The sequence below is a fragment of the Copadichromis virginalis genome, linkage group LG7 (genome assembly GCF_057382275.1).
Source record: "Copadichromis virginalis isolate Kocher_CV1m ecotype Utaka linkage group LG7, C_Virginalis_male_GT1.1, whole genome shotgun sequence".
Lineage (NCBI taxonomy): Eukaryota > Metazoa > Chordata > Actinopteri > Cichliformes > Cichlidae > Copadichromis > Copadichromis virginalis.
Window position 1 is genome coordinate 30,153,534 of NC_140624.1, and position 20,209 is coordinate 30,173,742.

Consider the following 20,209-nt stretch of genomic DNA (forward strand, 5'->3'; position numbering starts at 1 on the left):
ATTTCTATTTCCTCTGATCGTTAAATAGAACAAACGTCAGAAACTTTCACTTCCCTGTGCAAAACAGCCTGAAGCTCCTCTCACATCCCGGCCTCGGCTTTCTCTCCAAAACTCCGGGATTCCCCAGAAATCTGCTGCTAATAATCCTCCACTCGCCCTCTGTGTGTGTGTGTCCAGCTGTTGTGTAATGACATTAAATGGTTTACAGCTGAGCAGATAATTTGGGGTTATTTCAGCGTGGTATATTTCCCACCTCCTCCAACATAAAACTGAATAAACGAGCTGATTATGTAAGCCGCTGAATGCCCCCGATGGAAATCTCAGTTCCAGGAAGTGTATTTCAGTGTTTCCTTTCAGTCAGACAGAAAGCAAACATTTTACAAAAGGGATCTTTTTTGGAAAGGTCACAATTTTTCCACCCTGACGTACTCAGGCTGGCGTGCTGTGACCCAACTTCTGGTTTCAATATGACAGAGTTCGCGTCACAGCGATGCGCTTGCACAAAAACAGTGAGCAGGTAGTAAAGAACGTTTCTGCTACACGACAGAAAGCAAGTGAGGCTCTGGAACAGAACCAGGATACACAGGATAAACAAAGCTGCGCACCGAGCAGAGGAAAATACAACACAGGTGAACCCGGGACAGTGAAGACAACAACAAGGGTGAGAACAGGAAGAAAGGAGAAAAGGTGAAAGAATGAAAGAGGGACAGTAATGCAGAGGTGAAGTCAAATGAATAATAATAAGGCAGAAAATAAAGTAAAGATTGGACAGAACGGTTCAGGTGAACTCACTCAGGAGAAGAAAAGGGCAGTAACACAGCGAGCTACAAACAGGGAAACAGGAAGTAAAATGTTATAATGGTGCAGGTGAACTCAAGACAATACACAGGCGGGAGAGAAACATGAAATATGTCTGCATTTATCCTCCTTAACTCAAACATCTTCATGCATACGATCACTCTCAACATCTATTTGTTTTAAAAACTGTTTGAATATAAAACCCACATCTTTTTTATTTTCATGTTCATCACCTCCCTGTGAATGCCGCGTTATCTTCTCTGTTTCTGCCATGCACCTTCACTCTGAACATGTCAACAGATGTCGAGGATCAACCAGCCTCAAATGAACCGACGCTGTCCCTCAAGATCAGGCTCTTCTCATCACATCATGTATCTGGACTGTTTTCAGTGTTTTAGTGAAACCAGTCGGAGCTTCTTCGACGTCCTCTGCTCTGCGAGGTCATTATCCTGCAGTCTGATCACATGACCCCACAGCGCTGTTACATAATCCTGATAATAAGCAGAGCGCTAAATATCAGACACACACACACACACACTTCCTGTGTTACTCAGTCTCAGGCCGACAGACCAACAGACAGCAGATCTCCTCATCCTCACACTCCAGAAACACTGCAGGCGTGTTCAGAGGAGAAGGCGATGAGAAACGCTCCAGCTGCTCCGACGAGAACCGACAAGAACTGGGGGTCAAAAAACCGAAAGCTCATTTTAACCAGACAAGAATCTGAAGGCCTGACCTCGTGGTTCAAAAACATGAATTACAGCTTAAAGCACCAAATCTGACTGAACTCAGAGTTTAACAAACTGGAAACAACAGGAAGTAGGAGGCAAAAAGCTTCAAGTGTGACACTTTAACCTTAAGCAGCACGTTGTGCCTGCTCCCTCTCCGATGACGGGAAAAGAAAAAGGCTGCGGTAACGTGTTGGAGGTCAGACTAATGGACTGTAAATGCTCTGGTTTAGTGAGCGCAGCGGTTCTCCTCACTGCAGTCCTGTGTTTGTATCTCAGTGGTTTTTATGGCTGAAGACTGTTCAGTTCAGCAAACAGTGGGTCAGCATGACGATGGCAGCTGTGGCGATTGGATCCATCTGTCCAGAGCTCGTAATCACTGAATGTGTAAAAGTTAATAAAGCAGCGCTCCTGTAGAAGAACTCTATGAGCAGGCGAGATCTCTGTGCCATCACAGGAGGATAACTACAAAGTAAAGATGAAGCAAGGGCAAATATTCCGCCCGTTTCAGCCGTGACTTTTTTTAAATCTGCTTTTTGATCACAAAGCTGAAAACGTGAAATAAAAGCAGCTGGTCTTCACTGGGTTAGAGGCCTTATGGGAGTGTGTCAGCCAAAACATTTTAAATATGGAATTTAATGAGACATGAAGAGTTTCTTATCTGCAGAATGGAGATTAGATTTAACTTTGTCGCTGTGCAAAGTGCTGAAACAGGAAATGGAGTTTGCTTCTAAGCAGACGTGCAAAAGAACAGTTTTACATACAGAGAGAGCCGGAATATAAGGTTAAAGGTTAAAGAGCTGCAGCATGAACAAAGTTTGTTTTCTGTACATAGTAACTGCAGGATGTACAGTTGGATGTATGTACAATACAAACAATGTAAACGTCAGAGGTTCAGCCAGTGGTGAAATCAGAGCAGGAATATGCTGCTCCAAAAATTGCAAACTTTTGTGTTCAGTAGTTGTTGGAAAGCAAGCCAAAAGGTGCAAAAAACCCAGGGACAGGTAGGTTCAGTGACAGGCCATTGATACTGCAGTGTTAGTGTGTGCTGCACAGGACACCAACACTGCAGACCAGTGTCAGCTCTAACTGTCTGCTGGGCTCAAAGTCCACATCAGTCTGTGCACAGAAACCAGAAATCAGGCTTCTGGCGGTTTAACATCCCCATAAAAATCATCTTAAATACACACATTGTGTTCCAGACGTGGTTTGTGTTTGCATCCAGGGAACAAATGCGTTCCTGCAGCCCTCACTGAGCTGCTCCCACTTTTCACTTTCCACATTACCTTCTTAAATTCCACTGAAACTGTGAGCTGCGATCAATGAACGAGCCTCCCGCGGTGCGTTTATTGTCTAAGCTGCTGACTGAAAGATTGAGGCTGAGTTTCCACCTCCGGCAGGCCCAGTGCTGTCTAAATAAAGCCAACAGTGCCAGCAATAAACCTGGAAGGAAACTGTAGAGACAAACGGATGTGTTCTTATTGTGAGCGGCGGCTGCTTTCTGAGTAGCTGCAGGGCTGATGTTAAGGGTGTCGGGATTCCTAATTTACTGAGCTGACAAACAGCTGCTCGCGGGGAGCAGTGCTTTCAGCAGCCAAACACCTTGCTGCGGCCAGGCTGTGATTTAGCCGTCAAAACTCTGAAAACTGATGAATGTTCAGTTACACTTGTTTTTTTCAGAGTCAAAAGGCCATGCTGCAAACAGCACGTCTGCGCTCAGCGTTTCTGGTCTAAAAGCAGAAGTTAAATGACTCATCCATTCTGAGCATGAGTAACTCTCTAACTCTAAGCTAGATTACACATCAGGAGTGGTCTTCAGCTCCTTTTATTTCCCATCCCTTCTCCTGATGACTCTCTTCAGGTCGACTCATCTGCGGTCAGATGATGAGGAAATCCTCCACGCTGCCAGTCACATGTCTGAGCAAACAGAGCGGGATTACAGTGTGGTGATGTAACGGGATTGCCTTCCTCACCATCTCATTACGTGTCACTCACATGAACAGAAAGAACACAAATGCCTGTCAGGTTGTCCCATCAAGGCGAAGCTCGAGTCTGGTGCTGAAACTTCACAGAAACCGGACGTGTCTGAACAGGTGGCCTGAAAGCCAACCATCACTCATCATCTGAGAACAAACCACAAACTTTCTGCTTCTTTATTCCAGCACAGACCAAAGTTCCCCAAAGTGATAACATCAGTGTTTGTCCGGTGAAGGTCACATGATCTCACCGAAAGCTCCCAAACAACCATAAATGGAGCGTCTAAAATAAACTGCTTTCATTGTTTATGACGTCAGATCCAGCACGAGTTCCTCTTTTAGGCACTCAGTGAAAACATTGACGAGTTCAGACATGTCGCTCCTCATCCTCACACACAGGTAACTGCTCACCTGAGACCATCACAGATGCTCTGAAGGCCTCACAGCGGATTCTTCACACACTGAGATGTTTATGAGCCGTGTGACAGCTGTGGACGCCTCAGTGACGGATTCTTTGTTCAAGCAAACATCACAAGGCAAAGAAAAATAATGACCCTTCATTCTCTGATGTCTTAATTAAAAAAAAAATCTTAAACTGCAAAAGTCGCAAAAGAGAAAACAAGGGTTACATTTAGTAGGTGTTTAAGGGGTAAAGAGTTAAAAAGAAATGTTTTAAGTTTGGTTGAAAAATTAAATGTGAAAAGTTTTCATCACAGTCTGATAATAGGATATGAACTTTACCCGAGTTTACCTCTGTACATTTGTTATAAAGGAAGAAAAATTTTGTGTTATAATTTAAACATGAATAAAAAGTAGAGGACCGATAATCGAGCCCTGTGGAACGCCACAATGCCCCATTCTGGTTTTTGTTACAGTGATCTCTGAAGGTTACTGCTTCCATTAAAACTCTGGTTTGAGTGTAAAACTTTTCAGACTAGATCTTTAGAGGCTCATTACACATGTGGACTCATGATAGAATTTAAACAAGTGATTTATAAAAATCACTGCTCCGTAGAGCTGGGCGATAGAACGATAATGATATGTATTGCGAAATAACTTTTTCTCAATAGAAAAATCAAACTATTGCGATAGACCTTTTGTCTGTTCTTCTGTAAAACAAACTAAGATTTATTTTTATAATTAATATTTGGTTTCTAAGTGGAATTGACAATTTAGTAGCCTGCTTTGTTTGATCTATTTTGAAACTTAAACGCTTTAGCGGCTGCCTTTTGTATAGTTTGCAATATTTGCCTTTATTTATCTGAAAAAGTCTCATGTTCCTTAAGTACATCTACCCTGTTGAACTTATTATGGGAAATAAATATTTAAATAAAAACAAGCTGCTGATTATTTCACATTTTACTTGTGAGCAACGGCACATTTAAATCTTACAAATATAGTTATTTGGCTTATATCGTGATATATATCGTTATCGCCTGAAATGAAAAAAACATATCGTGATATGAAAAAATCTCATATCGCCCAGCTCTACTGCTCCGTGAGTGCTCAGCCGATGCTTGGTGAAAGGCTGCTGACAGCAGTCACACAAAAGCCTTTAGCTGGCATACACAAGATTTATTATCTGCCAGACAATCTGTGACTCTGCTTTCAGAGTGAGAATCAGATGATGCTTGCTTACACACTACATCTGCTCAAGGCTGAACTTTTAAAGTCAGTAAAAACCTGTGACATCGTCACGGTGATTAAAAAAACATATGGAAATGTCTTTAAAATGTGTTCCCAGGAGGCTCCCTGTTTTCATATTTCCATATCAAATGATTTAAATTTGATTTATGTCCCGTCCAATGAAATCCTGCTCAGACAAACAGCTCAGTGAGTTAATCCAAAGTCGGAGCCTCCAGTCTGAACACGCCCAGACTGATACCTGGCTCAGGTTCAGAATGGGCAAACATGCGACGCCACGGCAGCCTGAGGCTAAACCACCTCTGTGCGGTGAAAACACAAAGTGCGGGAGGTCGGCATTTGCAGGGCGTGAACACCTGACGGGCAGGTAGGTCGCATACAGACTGCACTGACTGCAGCACGACAGTTAAAGAGGCTCTGCATCGGACCCGGGCTAATCCCAGCACATCCTCTAACTGGATTAACTGGAGATGCACAACAAGAGTGAAAGTGCTCAGACCACAGCCGCAACACGTCCTTCTCACACACGCACGCACACTTCTGTTAAAGATTAAATAAATAAATAAATTCTAAATACAGAATATAAACTCTTAGTTACTGTCAGTGAGAGTACAGTCTCTTTGGGTCTGTTTGGGTTTTGGGTTTCCAGTCTGAGGATTGTTGTGGAGGACACAGTCTGAGCACATGCCCACAACAAGTCTTTCCTGTCAGGTCCTGAAGCTCCAATGAGTCGGAGCTGTGAAGTCAGGATGTTCGAGCAGAAGCTATTTTGACTGCTGTCTAATTTGGCACCAACATGACTTCCAATGAAGCTCAGAGAGGTATTTAACATCGACTGCTTCAGGCTGACAGAAATACCCACCAGTCACAGTGAAGGTCCAGACTCCCCGAGGAGCCAAAACAACGTGAAATATACAAGTTATTTTACAGCTGAGCCGATCAGCCAAATGATCAAACTATAGTCATCTTAAATTATTTCCCTAAATCATTTTAATGTTAGTTCTACAACAAAAGGCATCGGGACTGTCATACTGACAGTCATGTGTGTTGTTATTATATATATATATATATATATATATATATATATATATATAGTAGATCAGCTTGTTAGTGACTCTGTGACTCTGCTTTCAGAGTGAGAATCAGATGATGCTTGCTTACACACTACATCTGCTATGGAGTGCTATGGGCTTCAAGCTCGGGTCCTCTACCAGAGGCCTGGGAGCTTGAGGGTCCTGCGCAGTATCTTAGCTGTTCCCAGGACTGCGCTCTTCTGGACAGAGATCTCCGATGTTATTCCCGGGATCTGCTGGAGCCACTCGCCTAGCTTGGGAGTCACCGCACCTAGTGCTCCGATTACCACGGGGACCACCGTTACCTTCACCCTCCACATCCTCTCGAGCTCTTCTCTGAGCCCTTGGTATTTCTCCAGCTTCTCGTGTTCCTTCTTCCTGATATTGCTGTCATTCGGAACCGCTACATCGATCACTACGGCCGTCTTCTTCTGTTTGTCTACCACCACTATGTCCGGTTGGTTAGCCACCACCATTTTGTCCGTCTGTATCTGGAAGTCCAACAGGATCTTAGCTCGGTCATTCTCCACCACCCTTGGGGGCATCTCCCATTTTGACCTCGGGACTTCCAGGTTATACTCGGCACAGATGTTCCTGTACACTATGCCGGCCACTTGGTTATGGCGTTCCATGTATGCCTTGCCTGCTAGCATCTTGCACCCTGCTGTTATGTGCTGGATTGTCTCTGGGGCATCTTTACACAGCCTGCATATATGCATATATATATATATATATATATATATATATATATATATATATATATATATATATATATATATATATATATATATATATATATATATATATATATATATATATATATATATATATATATATATATATATATTTATTAGGGGTGCAACGATACACAAAATTCACGGTTCGGTTCGATACTTCGGTGTCACGGTTCGATATTTCATGCATTTTTAATTTGTCATTTATTAAAATTATAAATATATATTTTAACTCAAAAGTACAGTTTTTAAATTTAACCCTAACCCTTGTGCGTGTTTTTTATTTTGACAGCGAATGCGCACCTGCGGACCACTTATGTGCACCCCTGGTTATTTAGCTCGTCATATTGCAGCCACAGAAATTATTTTGTCCATGAAACCATAAAGCTGCACTTTCTTTTTGCCTTATAGTCTGATTTGTCATAACTTCTCCGTTTTGTGGTAAGCTTTTCTTTGGCTGTCACTTCTTCACCCTGACCTGTCTTATTTGGCTCAGCAGAACTAAAATATATATCCTGCTGCTTTTACACACGGACTCACATAAGCTCAGCGATTCTCTGCGCGATCAACCTCTCACATGTTTAAGCTGCGGGAGATTTCACTTGTCATGTTTGCATAGTAAGCTAACGATTAATAAGACGATGTCAGAGGAATTGGTGCACAAATTATCATCACTCACAGATCAGTGCTGTCGCTCTCTATACACAGTTCGCACGATTGCAAAGTGAAAGCAAAAAAACAAGCGCAAATTCAAACGCGACTTCAATATGTCACATATTGACAGTGGCTCACCGATGCCAATGACATAATTACCCAGCTACATTTCCGAAAGAATGCAAAAGCATTGCCATATATTTTTCCTTCCTATGATAGCCCGACGGGCAGGGCAGAGATAGATTTTGGTAGCCCGACTGGAAAAATCGCTAGCTCCAGGACGTCGGGCTAGCGATATCGCGAGCCCTGTATCTGATTGAGGAATCACTCATCTTTGGAAAAGAGAGTTTATTACAGAGAAATGGCTCTTTCCAAAATAAAAGCTATACTATCCGCTTCTTCTGGGCTATATTCTCAGCAGCATATTAAACATATCAGGTCCCCATAAGGAGAATCATGTGCTAACGGCTGTCTAAATGACTCGGGTAAAGTTTGTAGCATGCTTGTCATTTTTGTCTGCTTCCACTTGTCTTTGCACTAGGATGATGTAAATGTGCAGTCATATTCGTTGTGTTCCCACTAGTGCTTTCAGGTTAATCTCGTTGAAATGACCTTAACGCCACAACACGGCAAATCTCCGTTAAGGAGCTACCCCTGATCGCCCCGTGCATGGGGCTAGACGGCCAACACGTTAAGGAGCTAACTGCGCTAACACGCTAGCTCCCACCCATGTAATTAAGCATTGCATGGCACATCCAACATACTGTTTTACTTTAGTCCATGACGCGCTTACCTTCAGGGTCATACGTCACATGAAAACCAAAATAATTCCAAACGCCAGATCTGAATGAGAGTGGGGGAAGTTCAATTTGCCATGTTGCAAGGAGAGCTTAACTTCTGTCTCGCTAGCTTGCCCTGCGCTCTTCCTTCTGATGATGCTGTCTGTGTGGAGCGCTCAGTGGATCTGCGCTCGACAGTGCAGCCTAGGCGGAGTAGTCGAACGCAGATTCACTGAGCGCTCAACACAGACAGCATCGTCAGAAGGAAAGTTGATAAAATAAATTACAAATTTTGTATTGTTCGATACATATGCGTACCGAACCGAAAGCACTGTATCGAACGGTTCAATATCGATAAGAATATCGTTGCACCCCCTAATTATTTTTTATATATATATATATATATATATATATATATATATATACACATATACATACACACACACACACACACACACACGATGGACAACATACACCACATGCAGATTGTAGAAGAAAGCAACAGAATGATGAGCGCATGCATCACTACAAATCAGAAAGTGCATGATCTTACAATAATTCTTAGATTTTAAAATAACTCAACAGTTTTACAACTTTTCCCTCTTTTTTAACAGCTGGTCAGAGGTGAAATGCTATCAGAAGCAACCTTTAAACGACAAAACTGTTATTAAGGACCCAGAGTCGGGCTGATAAAGACCGTTTTAGAAGTTTCTGCACAGTCAATGTGAACTCTGTGAGGTGAAGGTCACAGGTTTACCACACTTGTGTGCACTCAGTCAAAAGCAAACAGTTGAGCCATCAGCGTGGTGTGTTTCACAGTGAAGAACAAACAGTATTTTTGCTCGATATGTGCACACAGAGCTCCTCTGACTAATTATTACCATTTTATTTTACAGTCTAAATGTTTTTAAAAAAAACCTGTAACAGATGATCTGTGCTTCAAAAAGATATATAGACTGAAAACTGACAAAGCAATCGCAAATAGGTGTTTCAGTTGGACGCCTCCATCATTTCCACAAGCCTCAGATCTCAGAGCTTGAAAACAACAAGTTTTCACATAAAAATGAATTTAAAAAAACGGATCATCAAATATCAGAACTGTGGTCAGTCATACTGATATCACTGATAAATTGATGAAGAAATCATCCGCGTAGCTCACAGGTGAGTCAGGGAATAATGACAGTGCCATGTACAGTGTGCACCCCGGGGCCCCAAAGGACGGGTCGAACCTGCTGCAGAGTTTGCATTGAGGTCACAGTGAAGCGAGACAAACGGAGGAAACACAACACAGTGTGAGAAAACGCAAACATTTTTCAGTTCCTTCCACAGCGAGAACAAACTATGTTTAGTCTGTTCGACTCCCTGGAGCCGAACTGATCAACACTCGGCAGCCAAAAATATCATGACCATAAAAGGCCCGAAGAAACATTCTGCTGACCAGCGTTAACGGGCAGATCTGCTTGCAAAGGTATGAGAGTGTGTGTGTTTGTGGACACTGTTAGAGGACCAAAACAAGTCCCTTTTTTTCCTCACTGCCTGCTGATCTCGATTATCCAATAACAGCTGCTCCTCTCATCCTGTTTAACCGTTTAAAACCCCCCCCCAAAAAAACCACCTGACCTCTATCGATAAAATAATAAAATAATAGAATATCAGTTTTCACACATGTTGAAGATTTTCTCTTTCATTAAGTGATGATAATCAAACCACAGAGTACAGTTTTAAACAACCAGGTTAGTCTGCATCCACAGACTCAGATACCTGCTAACTGTTCTCAGCAACATCCAATCAAAACCCTCAAATTTCACTCAGCACAACTGAAGCTTCATGGATGCTTTGTTAGTACAATTACCTCACTGCAGCCACGTTATTAATTAGATCAGGTCATTAAAAATGCTTCAAAAGTCTCCAACAGCACAAACACGCTCCACAGATCCAGTTCAGGTGAAGCCTCGAAGACAAGTAACAACTACAACCATCTACCTGTCAGCCACACCCATAATCATGCAAAGTTTAAGCCTTAAAACAGGTGAGTTATGAAAACATTCTCCTCCATACAGGTGTCATGAAGGAGGAAACATTTTGTGCTTTAACAAACAAGTATATCTTTAAATATGAATAAAAAGCAGAAGATTGATAATAGAGTGGATCCCCACAATCTCCTATTCTGGTTTTTGTTACCCACAGTAAGAAAACTGAGTCACTGCTGGAGTTTCTGCTGGACGTCAGAGGAACTGCAGTTTGGCTGCTTCTGGCAGCAGCCGAGCTTTGACCAGCTAACCGTGACGTCTGCACGTTCTGTTCAGAGTTTACTTGTGTTCATTTTTTTAAAGGATTCTAGATCTTTTTGTCTTCTTTTTTTTTTTCCTGTGACATGAATCAAACCTTTACACCAAAATAATCATAAGAACTCTAAACTGTCCACATTCTGTTATCTAATCGTGAAGCGGGGCAGCACCTGCGTCCGCTCACTGAACCTGAAGCCTGTTTCCTCTGACAGCCGCTGCTGGACTTTCCCTGCAAAACAAACCCTTTTTTCTGAGTTTGATGTCTGGGAGGAAGTGACTCCATGGCTGCCCACTAACAAAGTTGTTCTCTTTAAAAAAAAAAAGAAAAAGAAGAAGATCTGCTTTCTTTTTCCACGAATGAAAGGAAAAAGAGAACTGCCTGACGTGTTCGAGCTCATGGAGCTCTCACGGAGGACTTTCTCTCTCTTATAAGCTATAAAACGACTCGTTGAACATCATGAATCATATTTGCATCAAATATTTCAGACCAGGCAGGGTCCACCTTGAAATTACAAATTCAAAATTCAAATTTTATTTGTCACGTACACAGTCATACACAGTACGATATGTAGTGAAATGCTTGGACAACTGCTCGTGACCTAAAGAAAAAAAAAGGAAAAGGCTATGAATAAGATAGGAAATAAATATGAAAAATTAAAAAGTGTAAATTTAACTAGGAAGGAATAAAATATAAATTAAGGTTAAAAATGAAATAACTGTACAACAAAATACACAATATAGAACTATATAAGAATGTATGAAGAAATATAAATAAATATATACACAATAACAGCAGCTGTATTAACTGGAAATGAAGAATATAGTGACCAGTGTTGTGCAATCCACATTTATTATACAATTATTGATCTTTTTTTTTGCTCATTTTAAAAAATGTGTTTCAGTTTTTACAGTCAGATATGATGGGCGGTTTTCATTCCCAGGGTTCATCATCCTCTGTTATCAAGCAGGGTGTGTTTACTTAACTTTAAATACAGTTCTTTGTTGACCCTGCAAGAAAACTTACTCAAACTGACTCGACATTTCTCATTGCAGAGGGTTAATGAACCAACATGCTGATTAAAACTGAGCAGCAGGTGAAGATCTGCAGGGTCCATGTGACACCTCAGGATGAGAATGTTTTGAATTTGATTGCACCGACTCCAAAATGGGGTTGACGCTCAGCCACTTTATTAGAGATATCTGTTCAACTGCTCATCAGTATCTAATCAGTCAATCACGTGGCAGCAGCTCGGTGCATTTAGTCATGTAGACGTGGCCGAGATGCCTGCTGAAGTTCAAACTGGGGATAGGACTGATGAAGAAAGCTGATCTACAGTAAGTCACCGAGTGTGGCATGGTGTCGGTCTGAGTGTTTCAGAAACTGCTGATGTGCTGCCATTTCCCACAAACATCTCTGAGTTTACAGAAAAAATATAATACTGCCGCTCTATGGAAAGCAAGCTGATAGAAGGTAACAGGAACTCAAATAAGCACCTGTTACATCCAAAGTATGCAGAACAGTATCTTTGAACCTAGCAGCAAATGAGCTGCAGCAATTGAAGAGCACACTGTGTCATTCCTGTCAGTAAGAACAGGAAAGTGAGGCTGCAGTTCACACACTAAACAAAACTGGACAACAGAAGGTGGAAAAACTAAATCATGACGTGTCACGTCAGAAGAACTTTAAACTGAAAGGTCAGAGAGAAAATGCAGACTGCTCTGTGCAGAACCCGGTGACAGTCGGGAGAAGAAACCCCAAAAACTCAGCGACACAAACTAAAGCATGAATGAAACAACGCAGATCAGCTTCATCAAGAACATCTACTTTAGATAATAAAAATGAATATCACAGCAGATTCACAGCACTAAAACTGAGAATATCAGACGACTTCTTTATCGGTACTGACCTCACGTGTTTGAGAAACACCCTTTGTGCTTCCACTCTTTTATTTTGTCCCCCAACTTGCTGATCCTGATCAGAGCCTGAAGATCTCCCAGAGCAGACAGAGACTTTTGTCTGCATCAGTCTGATTATCATTGATCGACGTTCACGCAAACGATTACTTTGATTATTGATTAGTCAGCTGGTTATTTGGCTTGTTTAAATGACAGTAAATATCAACTCCACCTCCTGGAGCTTCATGAGGACTAAAGAGAAACTTCTGGGTGTTTCCCCACAGGATAAGGACTGTGGCACATCTCCTCCTGTGGGAGTGTGTGTGTCAGAAAACCAATTTTCTTCCTTTAAAAAGTGCTCTGAGCTGAGTGAGCCTGCGCTGGGCTGCTGATGATCTAATGTGAATAAATCCAATAAATGATGTAAGCGACACCTTACATCGCATCACGTGACTCTGCTGACCACTTTACGGGTGCAGCATTGAAAGCAGGTCACACTGCAGCTGCAAACACAAGGAGCAGGATTAACTATGTCCCCGAGGCTGGGAGAGGGGGAGGGAGGGGGGCATCCTGCACCTCTGTGCACCTCCTCCTCCTCTCTGTCTAACCTGATGTCAGAGGCTTTTGTTCGGCTCTATGAGGCATCCTCTGCATGTTTCATGGAGCCTCGTTGAGATTCAGGGCGTGACTGAATCTGATTAACAGGAGCCGCAGAAGCACTAAAGCGAATCTGTGGAGGTAAATGTCACGCTCATGTTACAGTGAAGTCAAACAGGAAGCAGAAACGCCGTGAAGTCCATTACACTCAAAGAAAACTCAAAACCCTTCGGTCTACAGCGTCGTTTGGAGAAACGTCTGCTTCCTCTTCAGTATAATGGAATAAACGGCCCAAAGTGCTAAAAAAGGCAATCAGTGAAGCACAAAGTCACCCAACCTTCCACTGGGTCATTAACCCATTGCTGCTGTTAGCCAGTTTTACTCCTATAAAAGTCGCCCCATAAGTCATAAAAAGGAATAAAAAGCAGGCACTGCTGCTGAGGTGAAATCAGAGATCAGACATCCATCATCTCAGACTCCAGACTCACAGAGCCACCCTGAAAACCTCTGAAGAAACAAGCTCAACTAGTTTCCTACATAAAGGAATTTTAAATGAAAAACATTTAAATCACCTCGATCTTCTTTAAACTATTACATTTAGAAAATGGAATAATAATAATAATGATAATACATTAAAGCACACTATACATATTAAAATACATTATGTTTTCACTTCATTTTAACTGACTTTAATGAGCTTTAATAGTTTTCATTTTTTATTACAAACAACATATGCTTTTGTGTTTTTGTATAAGATCAACGGTGAGATTTACTCTCACTCAGAAATATAGTGAATATAATTAATGATAAAACAAAATAATGGTTCGATAAAACAGAATGTGACAAAAATATAACTAAAGTAGCTCTTAAGTATGAAAGCTTAAGTTATTTTACTTCTATGAGCTGTTTTAGTTTATTCTACTCTACTGAGCTGTTTCAGTACAGAAATTTCCTAATTTTTGACATAAAGAAAGTTTTTCTCGGTCCTTGCCATCTGTCTGTTTTCTTTTGAGAAATAATAATAACACACACATTTGTGTGTGTGTGTGTGTGGTGGTGGGGGGGGGGGGGGGGGGTCTGGAGGGCCTATCCCTGCCCAGTGGCCCTGCAGGAGTTTTTGTCCGGCCCTGTGCATCCAGCATTCAGGTTTCCATTAGCAGTTAAAAGGGTCACACAGTGACTCAGAAGTACTTTTACTTTTACTCATATAACAGTGTTAATATAAACAGCTATAAGTGAGTCTGTGATTGATCTGCATGTATATGGGACAAAGCCCCATCCTGACTGTTGGTGAGTGAAACGGAGATTAATGAGGTCTTACCTGGGAAGGCGTGTGGGTTGGACGACCCTCTCTTGAGGCACTTGGAACAGAGAACATGTACAGAGTAGTGCAGACCGGGCCACTCCTGCAGCAGCATGTTCAGCTCCTCCACCAGTGGAGTGATGGCCTGCCAGGCAGTCCAGATGTTGGGCAGTGAGGCGTGGCTGGCGATGGAAAGAGTCTCCACCTGCAGCTTTCCTTTGGCAGGCCGGTGGCTGATCACCACGGGAACTTTACCCCGATAAGCGAAGATCTGGTGCTTGCTGTCTGAACGCTGCACCACGTGGCTGTTGATCTGCACGCTGAAGCGTGCGAACAATCCAGGAGGAAACAGGAAAGGGAAACTGTACTGGATGTGCAGCTGCTCCACAGAGAAGAAGTTACACAGAGGCAGAGAGCTCCCGCCGGCTGAAGCATCCACCTGGACCTCCTCGCTGCTGACGTAGCTGGGGAACTTGTACCACACAGTCGCGCCATTCAGAGGCTTGCTGCGGGGTTTGTTTATGCAATAGCAGATCCCCATTTTCTCCAGTAGCTCCATGATGAGATGGAGGTCCTGCTGGGTCTGGATGAGCGGTCTGAGGAGCAAGCGGATGACATTAGAGGGTAGGAGTCCATGCTGGAGGAAGCCCTCAACGTGGTGCTGCAGATGGGTGACCCTGAGGTTCTCTCCCTTCTCGTCCTCTATGACCAGACTCACTCGCCCCTTGTCCCCCCTCTCCCCTTCAGAGAGGAGCCGGTCCAGCAGGGTGGACTCATCCCTCTGGAAGAACACATTGAGAATTGCGATGAATCGTGGAAGATTGTGAAAAACGTATTCCCTTAGCGTGAGGCTGTCCTCAAAGTAGAGCAGCTTCCCACTCTCGTGCAGGTAGGATAAAGCGCTCTGCAGCCGGTCCTCAGTGAGCCCTGCCTGCAGGCCCAGCCGGGCTGAGTCCCACCACGAGAGCCACAGGTCTTTGGGCTTAAAGTGCAGCTCCTCCAGCATCTGCCAGGACTTTGGCAGCACACGATGGAGGTTGGGGAAGATCTCCCTGTGTTCTGCAACGGACATGAGCTTCTCCCTCAGCCTTGGGATGTTCCTCTGAGCACCTGTGCAGCAAACTCTCAGGACAGGAGAGAGGATCTGCAGCCGGTGGTTCAGCATGTACTGCAGCTGGGCTTTTCGGCGCCTCAGGTTTTTGTCAGTGACACCGTAAAAGAGGATGTGAGGGCTGGAGGTGCGGACGTTGTAGCCCTGCTCCAGAGCCTGGTCCACCTGCAGTGCCAGCCCCCTTAAACTCTGGATGTCCCTCTTCTCCTGCAGGCCAATCTGCCTGTGGATGTCCAGAGTCTTCTCCTCCACCTCCACCTCCGCACACAGGTCTGTGTGCGTGCCCACCAAGCAGACTACAGCATGGGGCACTTTGGCGCAGAGCAGGTGAAGGAAATACCCAACATGGGTGTAAAAGTTCTTGGGCGAGTACGTTTTGAGGTTGATGACGAGAATGTAGAGAGCACCGGGGGAGAGAAAGAAGGGTTTGATCAGGTCGTAGTTTTGCTTCCCTGACAGGTCATACACAAGGAACGTGAGGTGGCGATCAGCGTCTGCCACCCAGTTGGTGACTTCAATTCCTTTGTTTCCCTGGTTACTGCTGGCGTCCTGCTGCGTGCTCACCAGGCTCTGCCTCAGCCGGGTTTTCCCTGCGTTTTGGGTCCCCATCAGGACCAGTTTGAGCCGCGGCTTCACGGCAAACTGAGAGTGTGCAAGCTCCTTCTGATACACTGCGATGTATGGGATTCCCTTCATGCACACCTCGTACGGTGGCTGGATCAGAGGGTTATCCTTCACTTTCCAAATGTTCACTTTGGAAAGCTTTCCAAAATTATCTGGAAGAATGGCTATTTGGTTACCCTGTAAAACGAGCTCCTCCAGATTCTCCAGCTCCACGATGGAGTCAGGCAGATATGTGATGCTGTTATTGTCCAGCCACAGGTTCACCAGCTTCCCCAGCTGGCCGATTTCCTCTGGAATATGAATCAGTCTATTCCTGCTCAGGTAAAGCTCCTCTAATCCCGTTATGCTCAAAATAACCTGGGGAAAGTTTTCAAAGTCATTTGAGGACAGATTGAGCATTTTGAGTCTTTGCAGGCTGCCGAAGGAGGGGGGCAGCTCTCTGAGGTGGTTCCCGTCCAACATCAGGCTCTCCAGGTGCTGCAGGTGACAGAAAGTGTGGGGTAAGGAGGACATGTGGAGGCTGCTGAGCCACAGGATTTTGATGGACTGCAGCTTCCGAACGTCCACTGGTAACACCTCAAACTTATTCCCAGAGCAGTCGAGCTCCTCCAGCTCACTGAGGGCCATGATCTCGGGGGGAAACTGGTTCAGCTTGTTGTGATCTGCATCCAGAGTTCGCAGGTGGGCGAGGCCGGAGAACGACCTGGGGAAATCGTGCAGGTCGTTAAAGCTCATGTCGAGCTCCTCCAAAGACTGCAGAGCTCCGACCTGAGCTGGCAGGTGCTGGATTTTGTTGTGGCTGATGCACAACTTCTTCAGCCCTCTCAGCTGCCCCACGCCCTCAGGAAGGCTCCTCAAACAGTTGTGGCTCATGTCGAGCTCCACCAGCCACCCCAGCTCAAACACTACCCTAGGGACAGAGCTGAACTTGTTCCTGCGGAGGACCAAGACGCGCAGGTTGTTCAGGGAGGATCCCAGGCCGTCCGGCAGCTCCTGCAGGGAGTTGTTCCCCAGGTTGAGCGCCTCGATGTCGGCTATGTCCTCTGGCAGGATGATCTGGTTGTTTTTGGAGCAGAGAGTGAGCTGCCTCAGGTTGCTCCGCAGCTTCCTGGAGCGGAGGGCGGCATCCCTCCACAGCCTGGCCGTTTTCAGATTGTTCTCCTTGTCCTCCATGGCGCTGCAGCCGGACCCCTCCTCCTCCTCCTCCTTCTCCTTGTTTTCATTGAGAGTTTTCATGGATCCTGAGCGGGCAGCATGGTGGACGGAGTCCCTCAGAAATCAGCGCGCTCCTCACCCACAAACCCTCCTCCTGAGAGGGCAGACGATCCGCTTCGAGTCGGGAAATGATCGAGTTTGTCGAGAGGAGCGGGAGGCGTGTGCGCGGCCGCGGAGGCATCCTTTTCTCCTGCGCCACTCAGCACACAATAAAGGCAGACCTCAGCGCTCACAGCTCCGGCTTTAAACCGAAGCTCCGGAGCCTCGTTTCTCCTCCAGTCATCGCCGCCGCCCTCATCGCCTCCATTAGCCGTCCTCCGCCTCTTTCCGTCCTGGTGGATGTGCGCGTTTGTGAGCGCTCTCCGAGCCTCCGTGTCGCTTCCTGGGAGCGGGGAGTGGAAGTAAAGGAGCAGCCGCTCACTGCGTCAGATCTCTGAGCCCTCCTCCTCCCTCTCTCCTCCTCCCTTTCTCCTCCTCCCTGCGCTGTGGGGAGCAGCAGGAGGAGGTGGAGGAGAAGGGAAAGTAATCGGAGGGTGAAAGCTTCCTAAACTGTGCAAAGAAATTCAGACCAAACACAAAAACAGTGAACAGTTCGACAGAAACATTTCTGCCGAGACAGAGAGAGACGATCAGCTGATGAACGCAGAATTTATAAATGTAGTCTGAATATTCATGTTTACACATGCAGAGGTTCAGAGTCCAAAGAGGATAAATGCGAGTAAAAAAATAAAAGAATAAAGGTGATAATATTAGTGATAAAGTCTGAACATGAGCCCGAAAAGACTGTAAATGTGAGTTCTCCGACGGCAGAAGAAGGACTCTGCCTCCACGTGCTGGTCATGATGTGGAAGTACACCAAACAGCACGTTTAATTCCCAGGCGTCTCCTACAGAGCTGTTCTAGCTTAGTGTTAGAGTGTGTTCACTCATTTCAGTATTCTGGTTGGAATTTCATTAGTTTCTCTCTTTTTTATTATTCACAGCATTTTAGATGTTTTTGATACTGCAATCATACTGTTAAACTGAGTAACCTTGATAACCTGCAGTCTTACACACACCACTCAGGAGCTTCTCTCCTCCTGTCATGCTTACATCTGCAACACATGTAAGACCACATCTGTCTACAACACTGAAATCCACACACACAGATCTTTATTTGTCCTCTGCCTGAAATCTTTCTACCTATAAAAGCACGTTGGGACTGAAGCTGTTTCCAGACTACTGCAAGCTGACAAAACAATAGGATATCTCATTGGCTTTGATGTTTCCACTGATGGCATAAAATCTAATATTGTGTTTAATTAAGTAGACCAAACTCCATTTTTATCAACTTGTTATTAGAGCTCAGTTTAAGTAAGTTACCGGTACTTTTCAAAAAGCTGATCAACTCAGTTTATTTGAGTTGATATAAATTAGAAAAACTAAGTAAACTGGAAATGTATTCAAACTGTTTTTGTGCATTCTCTCAGTTTAGCACCAGGTTTATGAACTTGCTAACTAGCCAGTTTTAGCCTAGCTTTTCATATCACCGATGCTCAGTGTGCATGCTGCTGCATCTCAGCTCATGTTACTTAAAAATGAACCCTGCAGCTTTAAAAACCTTGTATAAAAATCGTATACATTTTTTGTTGATTGTTTGAAATAGAAAAGTGAGCAGCTATAAGAGCCCAGATGAAACTTATTCAGAAGATGCAGCCGTTAGGGGGCGGGGCTTGTTTTTAATCCATACAAACCTTTATAACATATGAACTGTATATTTTGACCCCTGTATTTATTTCAATGCTTTGTGATTGCTTTTCAACATCTGTGACATCGATTAATGTCACAGATCTCAAGTGGGTTTTTTGTAACAAAACGTGTTTAGACAGGTTTTGTTGTGAAAGTCCAAAGCCATAACCAGATTACCGGCTTGTTAAATAGTTAAAGTCTAGGTTGGCTTTATAGTTGAAAATAAAGTAATTCAGCTTGTCCTTCTAAAGAATTAAATTAAATCCCATGTTTGAATCATATGAAACATTTTGGGTAAGCACTGCCACATGTTTTATCAGGTCATTGTGCTTATTAGAAACTTTATATATTGGATGTTAGCTTTTAACAAGCATGTAATGATTACATTTAAATTAGGTGTTCTTTTTTAAACACGTATTTATTTAGGCCTAAACTGACAGTGGCGGTACCACACATTCAGACACAGTAATAGACGGTGTTTTTAGTCTAATTTGGTTGTATGAGGTCTACATTGACCTTCTGTCTTGTAAGTTATAATGACTGCACAACCATTAGGGATCAAAACAGCTTCTAAATAATTTTTTGGTCCCTGTACTTGTTTCTTACTGTCTTTGAGGCTCGGGACCAGCACTCCCCACGTTACATCAAACTCGTACAAGTCTAGAAATGGAGCTGTTGGACAGAAAGACATCAACTGAGTGGTAAACATTATTGGGCAAGTTGCTACAAATTGTTTTTTAATTTAGTAGAACTTGAAATGTTTATCTGTGGGTAAACATTTCGTATTTCACAGTCAGAAACATCAAGTTATTCTTAGTATTGTATACTTGCAATGAGTAAGCTGTCCTAACGTAGTTCTTTTAAGTAAGCTTTACTTAGATTTTTTGCATTGTTTTTTGTTTTTTTTTTAGTTCTGTGAACTAATTTGATTTTACAGTGCAGTTGTTCACGGGTGACTGGTGCATCTGTCATCATCAGAGACCTTAAGGCCAATTAACTGACCTGTTTTTTTTCACATTTCCCCTCTGAATGGAATTAGTTCAACCTCTACCCCTTTTAAGG

The 20,209-nt window shown here is 43.7% G+C and overlaps 1 protein-coding gene across 2 annotated transcripts in view; it reads right to left on the reverse strand.

Annotated features, from left to right (window-relative positions):
- The window catches only part of mfhas1 (multifunctional ROCO family signaling regulator 1), a 28,785-nt gene extending 10,959 nt beyond the window's left edge, over window positions 1–17,826 (reverse strand). For both annotated transcript variants that reach the window (XM_085462956.1, XM_085462955.1), the window contains exon 1: window positions 14,489–17,826. In XM_085462956.1, coding sequence (XP_085319082.1) covers window positions 14,489–17,441 — 2,953 coding nt within the window. In that variant the 5' untranslated portion in view covers window positions 17,442–17,826. The remainder of the gene's footprint in view (window positions 1–14,488) is intronic.
- Window positions 17,827–20,209: the final 2,383 nt, after the last annotated feature.